The 20,248-nt window shown below is 41.2% G+C and overlaps 1 protein-coding gene across 2 annotated transcripts in view; it reads right to left on the reverse strand.

Moving 5' to 3' along the window:
- Positions 1-4,094: 4,094 nt before the first annotated feature.
- Positions 4,095-20,248, reverse strand: part of ITGA8 (integrin subunit alpha 8) — a 196,554-nt gene continuing 180,400 nt past the window's right edge. For both annotated transcript variants that reach the window (XM_055296660.2, XM_055296659.2), the window contains 2 exons: positions 9,439-9,561; positions 4,095-7,382 (listed from right to left, as the gene is read on the reverse strand). In XM_055296660.2, the coding sequence (XP_055152635.1) occupies positions 7,296-7,382; positions 9,439-9,561 (210 nt within the window). In that variant the 3' untranslated portion in view covers positions 4,095-7,295. The remainder of the gene's footprint in view (positions 7,383-9,438; positions 9,562-20,248) is intronic.

Consider the following 20,248-nt stretch of genomic DNA (forward strand, 5'->3'; position numbering starts at 1 on the left):
GTAGTATCCATGTACTGCCTTTACAAGCCAAGGAACACCTGAGACTCCCAGAAGCTGGGAGAGATGCCTGGAAACAGGTGCTTCCCTAGTGCCTTCAGAGAGAACACAGCTCCCCCAGTACCTTGATTTTGGGCTTCTGGTGTCCAGAACTGTGAGACAATACATTTCTGTTGTTTCAAGGCATCCAGTTTGTGCAACTTGGAGTCCTAGAAAACTAATACGGAAGAAAACTATGGAGTTTTGAAAAATCAAAAACCCTTATGGAAATAAAAATTATAGTTATATGTGTACCTTTCAATCAATGAAGTGAATGAAAATGGAAATACAAAACTTTAAATCCAGGAAAGTCCACTGTTACTGCTTAAAAATCAATCCCACCTAAAGGTTGGCTAGCGGAACAATTTACTAATGACTTAGTTGTTTCTACAACACAATCCACAATCAAAATAAGCCACAGCACAGAAAGATGAGGAGCCATTCCTACTGTGTCATATCATGGCACCAATAGAAGTTAAATCTGGTCAGGCACGGTGTCTCACACCTGTAATACCAGCACTTTGGGAGGTCGAGGCGTGTGGATCACCTGAGGTCAGGAGTTCGAGACCAGCCTGGCCAACATGGAGAAACCCCGTCTCTTCTAAAACTATAATAATTATGCTTGTGCAAGCCTGTATTCCCAGCTACTAAGGGGGCTGAGGCAGGAGAATTGCTTGAACCCATGAGGTGGAGGTTGCAGTGAGCCGAGATCATGCATGCCACTGCATTCCAGCCTGGGTGACAGAGCAAGACTCTGTCTCGAAAATAAAAAGTTAAATCCGAGGCTTTTTATTGTCAGGAGGTCCTGGTGTCAGGCTACATTTCTATATGGATTTTGGCCGATAATCACAAATAATGGAGAACTTGTTCATAAGTAATTCCAAAGGTAGATGATATTTGGGGGGTCGGGAGAGTTTAAAATGGCAAGCAGAGTTATACCTAATACACGGTGGCCATCCTGAATGTGCGATCGGCTTATGTATCACCGGAGCATTTATCATTTTACTTGGCTCCCAAAATGAGCCTAAAGTTTCAATGCTTTAAATTTCTCATGCTAAAGAAATCAGTATTTTAATGTAATCAGAGTTCTGGAGTAGAAAATCAGCTATATTTGGGGAAAAGAGCATTAGACCCTAGGGAGGTACTGTCTTAGCATTTATGGACATCAACCAAAGGTTTTCATGCTCTAGATCTTCCTGCGGGCACCAGAATGAATGCTCTTTCCTCTACAGGTAACCTGTGAGGATGGTGCAACTTCTTCAGAGGAAGTGTGCAATCCACAAGAGAATTCTACCTTGTTAGAATTCTGCAAGATACATTTCGCCCAGTCTAGGCACCCAAATCTCAACTCAACATTTAGGAAGTATTGCCACAGTTAAGCATCTACATATAAAATGATGGGAAGTGGCAAAGAGATGAACAGAATTCGTTGAGAAGACTGAGCTCCCACCTCATTTGTCCAGCTACAGAGCATTCAACTACGATGAAAGACCTCACAGGAGTTCCTCTTCTTCTTTGCGATGAATATGTACAGGCTTTAATCAGTGGGACTGGCCAAGATGGAGCCTTCTTGTGTATGTCTCAGGCAGGTCTTGCCCCACACAGGCTAGTTTATACTGGATTGAGTGCTTTGCTCTTCAGCATCAGGCCAGGCGTGGTGGCTCACACCTGTAATCCCAGCACTTTGGGAGGCCAAGGTGGGTGGATCACTTGAGGCCAGGGGTTTGAGACCAGCCTGGCCAACATGGTGAAACCCTGCCTCTGCTAAAAATACAAAAAATTAGCTGGGCATGGTGGCATATGCCTGTAGTCCCAGCTACTCTGGAGGCTGAGACATGAGAATTGCTTGAACCTGGGAGGCAGAGGGTGCAGTGAACCGAGAGTGGAGTGATCCTAGCTCACTGCAACCTCAAACTCATGGGCTCAAGCAGTCCTCCTACCTGAGCCTTCTGAGTAGCTGGGACTACAGGTATGCACCACCACACTAGGCTAATTTTATTGTTTTTTTCTGGTAGAGATGGGGGCTCACCATTTTGCCCAGGCTGCTCTCAAACTCATGGCCTCAAGCATTCCTCCCGCCTCAGTCTCCCAAAGTGTTGGGATTACAGGGATTACAGGATTACAGCCACTGTGCCTGGCCAGGTGTAGGTTTTGAAGTGTGAGTGGTATATACTACAAAGTGAAGGATTCATCCTACTGCTTGCTGTGGGGTACAGGGAAAACACCCAGATAAGTTGTTCTCACTGGGATTCGTGAATGCCAGAGAAGTGGCAAGTATTTAAATATCTTATGGGTTATGAGCAATAAATTGGTTTATATTGAGTGGCTGATAAATATTAGAACTCAAAATTAAATGTGTACATTAAATTTACTAAATTCTAATAAAATATAAATTAATATAAGGTAACATTTGAAAACAATTACCAAACTATTTAAACTATGATGAAATAATTGGGAAGGAAATGGTACACTTAGGTTAATGCAAACTAACTTAGTCTTTTTAAGAGCAACATGTTATTGAGAGCTACAAAAGTCTTCATATACTTTGACCAAGCAATCTCATTCTTGAGAAATTCATTCATTGGAATAAACAAAAAAGAAACCCTAAGTATGTAAGTATGAAAGTATTCAATTAAATGCCATTCTTCTTCCTTTTTTTTGAGGCTGTCTCATGCTGTCACCCAGGCTGGGGTGCAGTGGGGCTCACTGCAACCTCAACCTCCTGGGCTCAAGCTATCCTCCCACCTCAGCCTCCTGAGTAGCTGGAATTATAGGCACGCACGACCACGCCCTGCTAATGTTTTGTATTTTTTGTAGGGACTGGGTTTCGGCATGTTCCCCAGGCTGGTCTCAAACTCCTGGACTCAAGCAATCTGCCTGCCTCGGCCTCCCAGAGCGCTGGGATTAAGGCCAGAGCCACTGTGCTGGACTTGTAATGCTGTTCTTAATATAAGAAGCTGTGAACAGCTATTCCCAATAAGAGGGGGATGGTTAAATGAACCATGGTTCACTAACTGAATAGAACATTTACTATTACAATCGCATTGTATGAACATTTTAAATAGGAGGGTGCACACACATTTGTCTGTAGCTGGTGCTTAGTAATGAAAGGGAATGACAAAACACATGTTCACATGATTATGACTATGCGTGTATATATACTCATGCATTCATTCTAGCAATTGTTTTGATCACTGATTATATAACAGGTGCTGGTGCCAGGTATACGAAACATACTGAGGAAATGATGTGGTTTCTGCTCTCATTGAGGGGTCACTCAGCCAGAAGGTGGCCATGGGAAGAAATGGAAAAGTATGGAAATTCACAAAACACTAATGGAGTACAGTTAGGCAAAGATGAAGGGAAGGCTTTGTAAAGGAGCTAACGTGTATCTACAGTGGAGAAATCACTTGTATAAGGGTAGAGGTACTAGAAGGTACTTAAAAATTCTTAATGTCTTTACTGAGATATAATTCTCATACCTTAAACGTGCTCATGTAAAATATACACTTTAATAATTTTTACTATAGTCACGGAGTTGTTTTGTTTTGTTTTGTTTTGTTTTGTTTTTTTGAGACAGAGTCTGACTCTGTTGCCCAGGCTGGAGTGGTGGTACAATCTCGGCTCATTGCAACCTTCACCTCCTGGGTTCTAGCAATTCTCCTGCCTCAGCCTCCTGAGTTGCTGGGATTACAGATGTGCGCCACTACGCTCGGCTAATTTTTGTATTTTTAGTAGAGACGAGGTTTCACCATGGTCAGGCTGGTCTTGAACTCCTGACCTCATGATTCGCTGCCTTGGCCTCCCAAAGTGCTAGGAATACAGGTGTGAGCCACCGTGCCCGGCTACTCATGGAGTTTAATACAAACATCACTGAAATCTAAGTAGAACATTTTCATCCTCCCAGGGAGCATTGAATTTTTGCTCTATTAAATTTCTCCCAATGTTAAATGTTTTTCTCATAAGGAATTAAGATGTAGAGACAGAAACCTCTGATGTCTGGCCACAATAGGGAAACTTATGTCGCATGTGAAATAAACTGAAAGTATGCCATCGTGTCTTTCAGTTTTAATTTTATTAGTGACAAGGTAAATAGGTACATGAAAATCTTCACAGGTATCTATGCACGTATTTAAATAAAACAAGAGTTGAGTTCTAAGAATGCAGTTTCAGGGGTGACTAGTACATATTTTTTTTATTTACTGTATAAAAATCTCCAAGTTTATAAAACTTAATTTGCCCCTATTCTTGTGTCTTAAAACCCAGCTGCAAGAATTTAAAAAGGGAATTCTTTGAAGAGAAATACAGATAGACTCTCAGAGGAGCACAGCACATTATGAATTATGAAGGCAATCGTCAATGCTCTAACTAGAAGCAGATACACTCAGTGTGTTCTCTGTCGTCAGTATGTTCTCTGGGCAGAACTGATTGCTGGAAGGTTTGCCTGACTTCAGTTTCCTCTCTTCCTCCATTTGCTTCCATATTCTTTTTTTTTTTTTTTTTTTTTTGTTGTTGTTGAGACAGAGTTTGCTCTGTTGCCCAGACTGGAGTGCAGTGGCGCGATCTCAGCTCACTGCAACCTCCGCCTCCTGGGTTCAAGCGATTCTCTCTCTGCCTCAGCCTCCTAGGTAGCTGGGATTACAGGAGACTGCCACCATGCCCGGCTAATTTTTGTATTTTTAGTAGAGACGGGGTTTTGCTATGTTGGCCAGGTTGGTCTTGAACTCCTGACCTCAGGTGATCTGCCCGTCTCGGCCTCCCAAAGTGTTGGGATTACAGTCACGAGCCACTGCACCCGGCCTTTGCTTCCATATTCTAAGGGGCAGCGGGCCACTGCGTGCATGCGCATGCGTACAATGGCCTTCTGCAATTCCCACAGGTAGCAGTGCCTGTGGGCAGGTGGAAGGTGCCTGTCCCTCTAGGAAGGGGCCATCTTGGCTGAGACTCTGGTATGGTGCAGTTCACTTTGGAGCCCTGATGCCTTGCTTCATTCTGGGTCTCAGTCTTCCTTCTGGCGTCTCTAGTTCCTTCCAGGTATCCGCATAAACTATCTCAACAGGGGTCTCTGTTTATGTAGCCCTAAGAGTTCTCAGTTCCTTCACAAATATTGGCTTAAAGACAAGGGGTGCATTTTTTCAGGGACCTTTTAGGACCCCACATCCCGAGGAGCTAACCTCTATTGGTCACAGCTCAGCCGGGATCACCAGAGTCAGGGCATTACCTGGGGGCAGAGAGAGCTGTCTGGCATCGCTCACATCACATCCTATAGATGGCCACCTACTTGTAAAACGAGCTCTACCTGGAAGACTAACACCAAAGACCCCCAGAGGCTGGTGTGGACACCCCTTACATTCTTTGAGGCAAGTTCAGTGCTCATCCATAGTCAGCCACACAAACCAGCCTTGAGCTCCTGACAGACCCGAAACTGCTACCAGGACGGTGTTCAATTCACAGGCAGGAAGAACATGAACTGCACCAGCGTGCTCGTCCATGTGCCTTTCATTTGCTCCTCAATGAAGTTCCACAGCTGTAGCCAAATGGCTCCTCTCCAGGTTATGGCATGACATAAAATTTAGTGTCTGTGAGCTTGGCTCATCTTTCAAATAAAGCTTGATTGTTGAAATCGGGGCACAAAGTTTTCCAACAGCTTTGTAAACTTAAGGATTTGGGTCAGCTTGTTCTATCATACTTAACATTTAGGAAATTAATTTAAAAAAATAACGCCAGTGTAAACATGCTTCAGATACATAGGTCTATAAAATATTGCACATAAAAATTTGTTCAGTATTTCTTCATAGCAATTTTTCATTATTAAAAAAGGATACAAAATTGTGCAGACTACCTATAAATTTGGCTGGTCAATTTTACTTCAAAAATGATAATATTACATGATTATGAATTATTTACAAGAGTTTTAAACATAAAAAATTTGTGATGGTTAAATTCAAGATGATGGGAAAATAGCTTAAATAAAAGATTATTCTCCAAAGTTACATATTATAAAGATTAGCAGTAAAAATAAGTAATAAAGTTGGAATAAGCAATTTTAAATAAAAATCTTTAGGAATCAGTTTTCCCAGTTTGGCTCATGCCTGTATAATTTTATGTTTTTGTCTAAGTTATATTCAACATGTTTTTTCTGTGTATACAAGTACAAGGCATAGCAGGAAAAATAGGTATTTAATCCCAAGCTAAATATCTATAAGAAGTGTTGCTTCTTATAGATATTAAAAATAATGTTTACCCATAATGTTAAATTCCTTTTTAATTAATGAACTCTAGACATTTTGCCATTACTTTTAAACACTCCAAAGGTAGAGAGTACCTTGAAATTCATGTATTAACTAAGTCAATGGAAAGATACACAAGGAAATATAAATGCAACATCTTGCAAAGCTAAATTAAGCACATGTGAGTCCCTGGATAATGTGAGTGAAAGGAATTTCAGATGGAAGGCAGCAAGGTATTAAATAGAACTGATTCCTAATGCCAATCTTCCTTTCCTTAGCACTGTCTAAATTCTGAAGAAGCTCTGCTAAATGAGTTATCTGCACACAGTGGTTCTTAGGAGGAAACTGAGTGAGTGATTTTGAAAACTAGCTAACCAAATCTTAATTTCCAAATTCTCTAGATGACAGATTCTCAACCTAGAGACATGGAAAAGAAATAAATAAACTTTCACCCTCACTCACAAGATTATTTTGGTCCTTTCGAAAGTACTTTCACAGTACCAAAAACATATTGCTTGTCTCCCTGAGCCATAATGTCCTTAGAAATGTTTCTTTTCCATAGGGAGGTGTCAAATGTTCCATTGGATACAGTAGTGTTGGACGGTGCGGTCTTAGTTCTAAGTTCTATAGTAAATCAGTCATTTCACCTTAGTTCACCTTGTAAATTCTGTAGTGATTCAGACATTTCATCTCTGCAACTTATGCTGGATTGATCTGGACTGCAACTTACGTTCCCATACCCATTTCAAAGTGTTTGCCAAGTACAGAACGATTAAAGCAAAAGAAAATCTTCCACAATTTCTGATGGCTTCTCCAGCGCTGGTGTTTCCTTTCCAACAGGGCTCACTGGACACCCATGACAATTTCTCCAAAGTGCGGTGTAGATGAGGTGATGTTTCCAGGGTCCCCTCCATTTCGTGGGTCACTGTCAGGTATCAGAAAGCCTTGATTTTTAACCCTCATGTTCTTTCTTTTTCTTTGAACAGGACCAGTGTTTGAGGTCTTTGGTCTATTTTTCTTTTTTTCTTGTCATGCCTCAGGGGTCTTGTCGTTTGTCAGCTGTTCCCTGTCGGTCATGTCCTCCTGAGGAGGTCTGGCTCTGTCAAAGAATCCACACTATAAAGGGAAAGATAGGCTATAAAATCACGTCATTCTGGGAACCTGTGAAACCCCTCATTCAAAGAATTTTCACTTTATTGTTTTTTTTTTTTTTTGAAACTGAGTCTCACTCTCTAACCCCCAAGCTGGAGTACAGTGGCATGATCTTGGCTCACTGCAACCTCTGCCTCCTAGTTCAAGCGATTCTCCTGCCTAAGCCTCCAGAGTAGCTGGGATTATAGGCCTGCACCACCACACCCAGCTAATTTTTGTATTTGTAGGAGAGACGGGATTTTGCCATGTTGGCCATGCTGGTGTTGAACTCCTGACCGCAAGTGATCCACCTATCTCGGCTTCCCAAAGTGCAGGGATTATAGGCGTGAGCCGCCACGCCTGGCCTTTATGTATTTTTGAAGGAGCCTGGAGCTCTGCACATATAATCAGTCTGTTTCTCCAAATTAGAAGGTGCGAGCAGAGTGTTTGTTACTTGTAGAGAGGAGTTTATTGCATAGGGCAAGGTGAGGAGGGGAGGGCAGAGTGCTCACACCCTTTCTCCTGCCCTGTAGTTGGAGTGGAAGATGTCCCTCTTCTTTCATACAAACCACTTACGGACCTTGGATATTTTCCTGAGATCACAGCAATGTGTCCCAAGGATTTCCCACATGCTTACTAGAGCAGAAGCACTAACTATTGACCAGGAAAGGGAGATTGTCTCCTAAAGTATCCTGTTGGCTGCTTTGGGATGGATTATAGGAAGAAGTGAAGAGATGGCCACACATCCCTCAGTGCTTGGTGGAACATAGAGCATATATAGAGGGAGAATAGATTTGTCACTTGTTTGAATGCCAGAGCCAGGTAGGCACAGAATCTTAGTGACTTTCCAAAGGCTAGCCAGCAACTCAGGGAAGAGGTGACTCTAGAATTTTCCTCCTCTTCAGTGTCAAATTAGTACTTTGCCAAGTAAACTCTATCTTTTCCTAGACACCTGGAACCTCAATTCTTTCTTCTGTTTCTCATGTTGGAAGCCAATTAACTGGGTTTGGCTTACAGACATTGAGTCATCTCTCTTTCCCAGAGCTACTGGAATATCCTGTCAATTGGCACACATGGTTGTATCTTATACTCATTGGAAATACAATTACTATGAGTGACAGAACAACACAAAAGTCCATTCTAAAGGTATATCATAGACAATGTGGGTGTAGGGTGGCACAAAGAGCTGATAAAGATCAGAAACGCTATTCCTTAACTCAAAGCCAAGGTTTTCTCAGTTTATAGGTCTATTAGTCATGCTGCATATTGTTTCAAAATAAAAATGCACTATGATTTTAGGGAAAAACCACATAGTTATCAAAGATGTGACTGGGTTAATTACTCTTATAGTCATGTAACTGGGACGTCATTTCCATTTTGGAATGGAAGGCTCTGTGAAACTTGGCAATTGTTTAGGTTGGTGGGCCAGAAATTAATTCCTATTGTGGACTTTTAGAACAAACCTCAGTAAAACACATCAAGGACTAAATTCAGGCTTCCCAATAGAGACAAACTAATTGGCAAGATTAAAAACCAAGTCCAGGCATCCTATAACATGAATGATCTATCTGGCCTCATTAATAGCTGAAGTAAAAAGTCAGAATTGACCTATATTAATTGCATCTGTGTAGTGCTTATAAAAAATCTCAAAGGATTGACGATAGGGCCATGTCAATAAAAAGCTGATGATCTTGGTTAATTAACAAGAAAAAGAAGTCTTCATTAGAATATTATCACTCTAAGCATATCAGGAAGAAGATCACAGGTCTTAGTTAATACAGCCTAACTCTCTCTATATTTATTTACAAGAAATCTCAAGATGAAAGCAACATTAAGCACCTCCAGTCATCTTAAATGTCAGCTATATAAACATATTAAGTATGCCAAAGCAAACAAGACACGATTTTCCCTTTATATCCTTCAGACTTCAAAATTTCCAAAAATGCCTCCATAATTGTCTTTTAAAATCCCTAACTATATCCCTCTAAATTCCCTCAACAGCCCCTCTAGTTTAAAAGGAAAATAAAGTAAATCAACTCACCTTCCATAAAGCTAAGGTTAAAATGGCGAGAACCAACAATCCAAGAAGTATTGCTAGTATTATTACCCATAGTGGGATTGAGAAGGAAACATTCGGAGTTGCCCAAATAACTGATGTCTTAATCTGAAATGGAAAACAAAGCAAATGAGCTCTAATGCGAGAACCATTTGGTGAAATAAAATAGTAATTACCAGTACAATATCGGAAGTTGATCTGAAAGGATCCATATGACAATTGAAATCATCTAGGGGATATTTGAGAGGTAGCACTAGAACATGAACTCTTAAAAGCTAGCACGTTCCTAGATCTGCTTGGTTCTGTAAAAGTCTAATTAGAGATTTGGTGGGTAGGTGGCTTCGAGTCACAGAAACCCTAGAATAGAATTGAGTGGGTCAGGAATCGACAAGGTGGAAAGGAATGGCCTTAACTTGGGCTGGAACTTTTATGGGAACAATGGCCAAAAGTAGACTCAATAAAAAACTGAATGAGTCTGTCTACCATGTGTCTCCTTAGAACTCAGCTAGCCTCATTGAGAGAGGTAAGCTTGTGAACAACCATGAATCCTTGGATGTGCAAGAAGGGTAGAAATCATCTAATCTAATCCCCTCATATTACAGATGAGAAAATTAATTCCCAGAGGGACTAAGTGATTCATTCACACAATGAATTAGTGTCAATACTAGGTCTGTTTATCCCTAGAGTCTGTGCTCTATCATTGAAGGATATCCCAGAGCATGAGGCTAAGCATCTTGTATTTTATGGAAGTAACTGCAGTGTGCAAAGTGAAAGTTTAATTGTCCTGATGTGTTGGAGATGACTTTAATCCTAAATCCAAAGATCAGGCCAGCACGGTGGCTCATGCCTGTAATCCTAGCACTTTGAGAGGCCAAGGTGGGTGGATTGCCTGAGCTCAGGAGGTCGAGACCAGCCTTGGCAACATGGCGAAACCCCATCTCTACTAAAAATACAAAAAATTAGCTGGGTATGGTGGCACACACCTGTAATCCCAGCTAATCAGGAGGCTGACACATGAGAATTGCTTGAACCTGGGAGGCGGAGGTTGTAGTGAGCCAAGATCGTGCCACTGCACTCCAGCCTAGGCACCAGGGTGAGACTCTTTCTCCTCCCCGCCAAAAAACAAAAAAACAAAAACAAAGATCAGATGGGGACTGGAGCCCATTTCATCCCCTACTGTTGCAAGGGGGCTTAGAGGAAAATGAGACCTTCCCAATCTGACTGCATGCTCAGTGTCTATGAACCACTCCCTATGTGGGCAGAAGCACTTCTATTGCTCTTGTGTTGGAGTCCTGTGCCTCCGGAGGCCCAGGCAGCAAAGAAGCTGCAGATTCTCAAAGAGAGACCCAGCCATGCTGCTAAAACCTTTTGTCAAAGAAAAGAGCAATACATTATTCTTGGATGCAGACATTATTCACTAATGTAGTATCTGGTTTTATCAGAGTGGCAAGCATTGCCTCCACTCAGCTGGTCTAAGGGCTCCTAGTTTTAATTGTGTTGGTTGAAAGGATCATTTCTATCCTGAAACACACTCAAGAACTCCAAGACACATTCTATAACCCACCCATCGGGAGAGGCTGAGACTACTAAGGTTGGTGGCTCTGAGATTTGCCCTAGCAGGAAATGTATGGGTGTTTTCACAGCCTGAACCCTAGCACTGAGCCCTAACCATGCTCACTTTGTTGCCTCTGTCTTCTTTTGTGTATTTGTTTGTTTGTTTTTGTGACACAGAGTCTCACTCTGTTGCCCAGGCTAGAGTGCAATGCTGCGACCTTGGCTCACTGCAACTTCCGCCTCCCAGGTTCAAACAATTCTTGTGTGTTAGCCTCCCCAGTAGCTGGGGTTATAGGTGTGTGTCACCACACCCAGCTATTTTTTTTTGTAATTTTAGTATAGACCTGGTTTCACCATTCTGGCCAAGCTGGTCTAGAACTCCTGACCTCAAGTGATCCACCCGCCTCGGCCTCCCAAAATGCTGGGATTACAGGTGTGAGCCACTCTGCCCAGCTGCTTCTGTCTTCTTAACTAGAGTTGAGCATCCCGATGGTGCCCTTCTCAGCTTGTCTTGGTTTTTATTGTTCCTTCCTTCTTGATCCACATCCCCCATGCAGCAGACACTGATGACTCAATTCATTCGATTCTCCAGCCCCAAATGTCATTTATATCTACACTAATAAAGGGATCGACAGAAGAGTGAGATAGGGAGAGAGTCATTCCATCTTGACAGGAATGTGCCAAGGATGTGATAGATGTTCTTCATGAGAGAAAGGCTGGCCTCAACCTACTCATCATTACATTTTCTTCCTATGCCTGTTAACTTTCCTCGCTAGGAATTATTTCATCTGATCCTTATTTTATCTGACACATCCGTGTGAAGCATGACAGTCCATCACCATGGTGACATTACGTACACTCTGCTCACCACTGTTTAAGGATGAGACACGTAGTTCATATGTTGAAGAAATCCATCTCAAGGACCCACCGTGGTTGCAGTGCTACCTGGATGCTGCAGCCTAAGTAATTTATTCTGAAATGATCTAAGACAAATATTACACATTCTCATTCATACATGGGAGCTAAACAAGTGGATCTCATGGAGGTAGAGAGTAGAATGATGGTTACCAGAAGCTGGCAAAGGGTGGGGAGGGCTGGATGAAGAGAGGTTGGCTGACAAACATACCGTCAGGTAGAAGGGATACATTCTAGTGTTCAGTAACACAGTAGGGTGATTCTAATTAACAATAATTTATTGTCTTTTTCAAATTAGCTAGGCGAGATTTGAAATGTTCCCAACACAAAGAAATGATAAATGTTTGAGACAATAGATATCCTAAATACCCTGATTTGATCACTATACATTATGTGCACGTGTGTATCAAAATATCACATGTACTCCACAAATTTGTACAATTATATATCAATTGAAAATAATTATTTGCATATATACAGCTACGTGAGCAAATCAAGAACTAGATTATTTCTCTTGTTATGTACCCTTCCTTAGTTAATTACACCTGATGACATGTATGAAATTGCTGCTGAATCCTAACATTTTACTGTACTCAGAGGAACAGCATGAAGTGGTATTTCAAGATGAACATAACATTGCTGGAAGTGGACTCACACAGTTTTGATAATGAGAATTTCAGAATTCTGGAACTGAAAGGAATGGTAGTGATCATCTACTCACAGGCCAGTTACAATGACCCCAGGAGAGAGAAATCTGGAGCCATGGAAAATTCCGAGGTTTCATGTAAATGTTACTTCCTCATAACCCCCAAGTCCATTGCGGACACAATATAGCTTTAGTCCCTATTTTGAGCATGTGTCAGAGCTCACCAAAATTTTCTAATAGGTAATTCAGGGTGAGCCAGGCAATGGACCTTTCCTCTCCTGGTTTACCTAATTAATATCTTAAGGCTGGGCACAGTGGCTCATGCCTGTAATCCCAGCACTTTGGGAGGCCAAGGCAGGTGGATCACCTGAGGTCAGGAGTTTGAGGCCAGCCTGGCCAACATGGTGAAACCCGTTTCTACTAAAAATATAAAAATTAGCTAGGCGTGGTGGCAGGCGCCTGTAGTCTCAGCCACTTGGGAGGCTGAGGCAGGAGAATTGCCTGAACCTGGGAGGCAGAGATTGCATTGCAGTGAGCCAAGATGGTGCCACTGCACTCCACCTGGGTAACAGAGCCAGGCTCAGTCTCAAAAAAAAAAAATTATTATCTTAAGTTGCTGCCTACTATTTTATGTTAAACAGAAAAGAGTTCAAGTTTTATAAGTTAGAGGAAACACAAAACATGCTATAGGAGTTGAAACGGAGGCTCTTCACATTGTTAGCTAAACAAAAAGAAATGGAATGGGCTGAGTGGATACCCACTGAGTACTTTGCTAGGTGACTTTGCCATTTGGTTATTGCAGGTTTTGATGTATCATCTATAAAACTGGTCTATCCATAGAAATAAGCAGCAAAGTTCACTTACAAAGAGCTAATAAAGACATTTGAAGTTTTTTTTGTAGCAGTGATGAAAAAGTAAAATGAAAATGTGAAATTGACGAGGATATACTTCTTACAGTCTTTTGAAGCAGAGAACAACTTTATAGGGATAGTTACAGGACCTTCTGGCTTTTTGTTTACATTTGCTCCCAAAGAGCCTGACAGCAGCGTCTTTAAAAAGTCTGTGGGAAGATGATCCCCATGCAGTGATCACAAATTCAGAAAGTCCCTTTCAGTTCCCAAATTCTGAAATTCTCATCATCAAAACTGTTGCCAGTCTGCTTCCAGTAACATTAAGTTTGTTTAAAAAATGCCACTTTGGGCCAGGCATGGTGGCTCACGCCTGTAATCCCAGCACTTTGGGAGGCTGAGACAGGTGGATCACTTGAGGTCAGGAATTCGAGACCAGCCTGGCCAACATGGTGAAACCCCATCTCTACTAAAAATACAAAAAAAAAAAAAAAAAAAAATTAGCCAGTTGTGGTGGTGGTGGTGCATACCTGTAGTCCCAGCTACTCAGGAGGCTGAGGCAGGAGAATCACCTGAACCCAGGAGTCAGAGGTTGCAGTGAGCCAAGAACACACCACTGCACTCCAGTCTGAGCAACAGAGCGAGCCTCTTTTTCAAACAAAACAAAACAAAAAACAAACAAAAAAACCAAAAAACAAAAAACACTTCATACCTTTTCTCCGATGTTAGGATTATGCATATCATAAGCATTTCCTACATGTCGTCCTATGCAATTCATTAGCAGGAAGGAATGCACAGAGTCTTCAAAGAAGGCAACCTCTGAGTGACTCTCCTCCCATGCCTGCTTTCTGCTTTCCTGGTCCTTTTACCTGTAGGATGTCCATATGGTACTGAGGCCGCCCAATCTTCTCAATCTAAAATGGGTGCAGCTGCAGAGACCTTCCTTCACCCTTGGTGTTTTCCTAAACTTATGTAGGCTTTTGCAGCATAGTCCAGAAGTTACTACAGTAAGAACAGTGGAAATATAGAAAACCAACAACAGCGACCCAGAGCATTTAATCGGGTGTCCGGTGCAGAGGAGATGCTTGACTCTTACTGGAAAGAGTTAGACAAGGAGCCAAAGGTAATTATTCAAATAATTGAATAATTTTTTTCTGCTGCACTGTAATGATGCAGTGTTCAAACATATTTCTCCGAATCAGGAGACCTTGTCCTTGCCTCTGCACACAACATCATTAGAAGAGTCACGTATATGTCTCAGCAAGAGAGGTCCTTCTGGGAATAGAGTGATGGGGAGTCATGTGACATATTCATGTCTGTAAATCAGTAAATAGCAATGGGGCATTCCATGTGCAGGTGGAAACCAGTAAAGCAAAGCTTTTCCTGAAACTCCATGCTCTGTATAGATAAACTAGAGACTTGACTGGGTAGGCAAGCTTAAGAGAAGACGACTTAACTGATCCCTTTTACAGGACCAGTTACTTTAAATATGTGTTAGTGCTGTGGGACTGCGGGCTAGTTTTGGGGAAAGCTTGGGCAGGAAAGAAAATGTTGACAAACACCAAAACTTTGTTATTTCTAATATCTATATTTGTCTTACAGCTCATTTTGACAAACCTACAGGAAGCTTAGATCGAAGTAGCCATTAGATAATAACGAGGAAAAATAAGTCATAAACGTTAGAGTTTCTCATGACTAAACACTGACATATATGAAGAATCTTTCATTCATTTCAAATAATATTTATTTACTTATTTTTGGAGACAGGGTCTCGCTCTGTTGCCTAAACTGGAGTGCAGTAGCATGATCATAGCTCACTGCAGCCTCCAACTTCTGGGCTCAAGCAATCCTCCTATGTCAGCCTCTTGAGTAGCTGGGACTACAGGGGTGTACCACCATGCCTGGCTAATTTCAAATAATATTTATTAAACACCCTATGTTTTCTGAAGTTCTGTAGGTATTATCAGCTTCAAGACGTAACCTTGCCCTTGATCAGCATTGCCCAATAGAAATACAATGCAAGCCACAAGCCTAATATACAATGTTCTAATAGTCACATTAAAAGGAATAAAGGGCCAGGCACGGTGGCTCACACCTGTAATCCCAGCACTTTGGGAGGCTTAGGTGAGCGGATCACCTGAGGTCAGGAATTCAAGACCAGCCTGGCCAACATGATGAAACCCCATCTCTACTAAGAATACAAAATTAGCCAGGCATGGTGGCACACACCTGTAATCCCAGCTACTTGGGAGGCTGAGGTAGGAGAATCACTTGAACCCGGGAGGCGGAGGTTGCAATGAGCCGACATCATAGCGCCACTGCACTCCAGCCTGGGTGACAGGAGTGAAACTCCGTCTCAAAAAAATAAAAAAGTGAAAAGAAGCAGGGGATGTTAATTTTAATAACATAGTTTATCTAACCCTAAATATCAACTATTATTTATTAATGATAAAACTATTATCCTTTCAACATGTAATTGGTTCTTTATTATGAATCATCTATGATTTATTAATGATGAAGCTATTATAATTTTAATATGTAATTGATATAAAAATACTCATAATTTACATTTTTTTTTACTAAGTCTCCAAAATCCAATGTGTATTTCACATTTGCAGCACATCACAATTGCTAAATTTTTAATGGTTAAAGTGAAATGTCCTATGAAAGTAATACAACTGTGTTTAATGGAAAAATACTATCTACTGATTCAGTTTTTAAGTTTACATTGAAATGTGTGAAAATGAAATAAAACCACAAGTTCTTCAGTTCCACTAGCCAAATAGCTACCATATTGGACTGCATAGATCTAGAACATTCTGTATAATTTCACACAATGGTGAGATTGCCTGAATTACCCAAATCTTTCATTATAAGATTCTTTTTTTTTTTTTGAGACGGAGTTGTGCTCTTGTCGCCCAGGCTGGAGTGTAATCTTGCGATCTCGGCTCATTGCAACCTCCGCCTCCCAGGTTCGAGATTCTCTTGCCTCAGCCTCCCGCGTAGCTGGGATTACAGGCATGCGCCACCATGCCCGGCTAATTTTGTATTTTTAGTAGAGATGAGCTTTTACCATGTTGGTCAGGCTGGTCTCAAACTCCTGACCTCAGGTGATCCACCCACCTCGGCCTCCCAAAGTGCTGGGATTACAGATGTGAGCCACCGCACCCGGCCCATCATAAGATTCTTTTACCAAGAAGGTAGACTCAGGGCAGAAGACAAAGCATATTTACGACTAAAGGTTTACTTTCAGCACAGGGGCTTGTGATGAGATATTTTAGTTGCCTTAAGAAAGAAGTTTCATGTTGAGTAACTGGAGTACTTAAATTTAGGGAGAACAATTCAATCTTGTGCCAGCTAGTCAATAAACTATTTTAATACAGTTTTATTTATCAAGAACTTCTAGCTGTTTTAAAAATAGCTTTAAGTAAGTTTAACAAATCATTTTATTATAATTATTTGCAATTTTAGAAAGTAGTATTCATAAATTGTAAGTGGTTTAGATTTTCTTAAAATGATTCTAAGCAGGGAACATTTAATCTTACCTTCATCATGTTGTAAATCTTGTTGTTTTTTATTATGGAGGAAAGACCATAAATAAACCTTTAATATGCCCACATTTTATTGTGGACATTTATGATATGTTTTTGTTTATTTTCACAAAAAATACCAAGGTAGAAGGAAAAAGCTCCCTTGTATTTGCAACGGTAATTAATGTTGATGTCTCTATTTATGTATCACAAAATCTTGTGTAAACATACTTCAATGGGGTCAGAAGAATGTTTTAAATAAACGTACCAAGACACCCTACCTACAGTGCCATTTAGAACAAAATAATAACATGAGGTGGACTAGCTGAGCCCACATTTTGACAACATTTAAACAGTTTCCTTATGAGACAAGCAGTTCCCATCATAAATTTCAACTCCAAATAATTGTTTAATATAAGCGTTCCATATTAAGGTGCAGAAGTTTTGCTAACAATTCTGAAAACCAAATGGGTTCACAGTTTACATATGAGTTTTTAATAAAGATTTTCATGAAATATTTTGTAATAACCACCTTTGGAATTACACGAGACAATCCCACTTTCTGCTAGATGTAAATTATAGAATTGATTGTTACTTGTATGGCATGCAAAGGCCAAAGTTCTTTGGTGAGCCAAAAAAGTGTTCAAATAATTGAATTTCAATTTCTTCTGTTGCACTGTAATGATTCAGTGTTCAGGCATATTTCTTTGAATCATGCAATCTTTCCCTTGTCTCCGGACATGACAAGCATCACATGACATGAGGAGTTTTATTTGTTACAAACACAGATACTATGCAAGCAGCAAACGGGAATTGTGATTTTCTTCCATAAGTAAAGCTAATACAGGCCTCAAGAGATGGCTGAATTATGACCATGTTGAAAAGGGAGTTCAAACAAACTAATCATCACACAAAAGGGTCTAGGAAACAAGCAAATAGTAGTCTCATTATAGAAGAAGGAACAAAGAATGACTTTCCTCAGGGGCAGATTAGAGCTCTGCTCTTCTCAAACCAGCAGTTCCAATGGATTCTACCACCTTAAAGCAATTCACTTTCTGCTGGGCTTTTTTTTTTTTTTTTTTTTTTTTGAGACAGGGTCTTGCTCTGTTGCCCAGGCTGGAGTGCAGTGGTGTGATCTCAGCTCACTGCAACCTCCGCCTCTCAGGCTTAAGCAATCCTCCCGCCTCAGCCTCCTGAGTAGCTGAGACTACAGGTGAGCACCACCATGCCTTGCTAATTTTATGCTTTGTTGTTGTTGTTTGTGTGTTTGTAGAGTCAGGGTCTCACTATGTTGCCTAGGCTAATCTCAAACTCCTGAGCTGAAGCTATGTGCTGCCTTGGCCTCCCAAAGTGCTGGGATTACAGGTGTGAGCCGCCCTCTTCGCCCTGCTGGGCTCCCTTCAAGAGAACAATGGCAAGACCTTTGAAAAGAGCTCACTATAAAAAACTGTCTGCCAGCTCCACTCAGAGTTCTTCTCTCACATCAAGCCACAGTAAGGCAGCATTTCCCTGTGTGCTGCATAGCTAACTTTGCGCTGGCAAGGTCTTCTCCAGTTAGTCAGATATCGGGAGACTTGAAAGTGTTTCCATTCCTGGATCTTTTTCCAATAACCTTTACATAACTGATGTGGTAAATCACCTACATCAGATAAAAAATCTTTTTTTTTTGGCAATTCAATAACAGGGGTGGCAGGGCTGGGGAAAGCATGTATCAGATTATTTTTGTGGATCTTTTGAGATGAGTTGAGAACAGCAGGCTGTCACCTGTGGCCAGTGCAGAAAGATGCAATCCTGTGGATGGAACCAACCTTAACATGTGTTTCTGCTAGGGAACACATGCTTGGAAAAAACAAAAGGACTCAGATTTATTTCCCTTAGAGCTATAAGCCTTTGAACATTTTTAGATGAAACTTCTATATTAAAATCCCAGAGCCTCTGTTTTCTAGGTCGAACATAAATCCAAAATACAGAGGACATCGCTGGAAAGAAAGAGAGGTGGTCTAAATGAAGAAAGATATGGCTGTGCTTGATTTAAATACCACCGAAGTTTACTGAAATATATTGACTGTGAACATCTATCTATCTTTTTTTTTTTTTTTAAGAGACGAGGTCTCACTTTGTTGCCCAGGTTGAGTGCAGTGGGTACCATCATAGCTCACTGTAACCTTGAACTCCAGGGCACAAGTGATCCTCCCACAACTGTGCAAATCCTAATTGCCGCTTTCAATTTGGACTTACTGGACTTAGCCAGAGAACGGGAGACAGTTTGAGAGGCTACTCTCATTTATTGAGATTTGACACCAACTTGTTCCAGGTACAATGCTAGAGCTTTACACAGATAATCTGATAGATCTTGTTAACAATTCCATCAGGTGGATGTGGTGGACTGTCTCAGAGAGGCAAAGTGACTTCCCAAAGGTTTGTAATTAGAGCAAGGCAGAGCCAGGATCAAACCCAGGTGACTCTATCTTGAAAACCTTGGATTTTCCTCTAGGCCGCCTGCCTGTGCTAGAAGCTCTCAACCCTGGCTCCGCTGCAGAATTGTGTCTCATAAGACTTTTAAAGCACAGTGTCAGGGTCCCACCCCAGACCTACTGAATATTTGGGGAGAGGTCTTAGCATGTATGTATTTTTTAAGTTGCATGAGTGATGATTCTGCTGCATACTCAGGGTAGAGAATCACAAATCAAGTGGTTAATTTAGATCACTGAAAGTAGACTAGGCTAGAAAGATTCAATGTTACAATTAAGTTTATGATCTAGGCTAGAAAGAGATGACAATAGTATCAACTTATCTACCATCCAAAGCAGTGCTTCTCAAACTTGACCATGCCTAGGAATGCTCTGATGATTTTGATAAAATGCAGACATCTGGAGAGGTCTGTTTCTGTAGTTCTAAGAATCTCCTAGGCGATGCTGATGCCATTGATCTGCAATCACATTTTGAGTAACGAGGTCTAGGGGACCAAGAGTTCAAGCTGTGGATGGGAAATATCCACTGGCTACTAAGGGATGAAGGTGGAATCCTAATATTGTTTTTTGGAGCACTGTGTTTTTCAAAAGTCTCTGACCACCTTCACAAATAACTGAAAAGGCAGAGTTTTGGTGATGGTGCTTGCTGGTCTCATCATTCATTCCTTTATCCCCTTTGCGTGGCCTTGCCGGGTTGCAGAGGATGATCAGAGTTGTTCTGTGATAGATGTTTGGGTGTCAGTAATGTTTAGTAGTTTCAGTTTTTAATAAAGACATTTCAGCTGGGCGCGGGGGCTTATGCCTGTAATCCCAGCACTTTCGGAGGCTGAG

The sequence above is a fragment of the Symphalangus syndactylus genome, chromosome 10 (assembly GCF_028878055.3).
Source record: "Symphalangus syndactylus isolate Jambi chromosome 10, NHGRI_mSymSyn1-v2.1_pri, whole genome shotgun sequence".
Lineage (NCBI taxonomy): Eukaryota > Metazoa > Chordata > Mammalia > Primates > Hylobatidae > Symphalangus > Symphalangus syndactylus.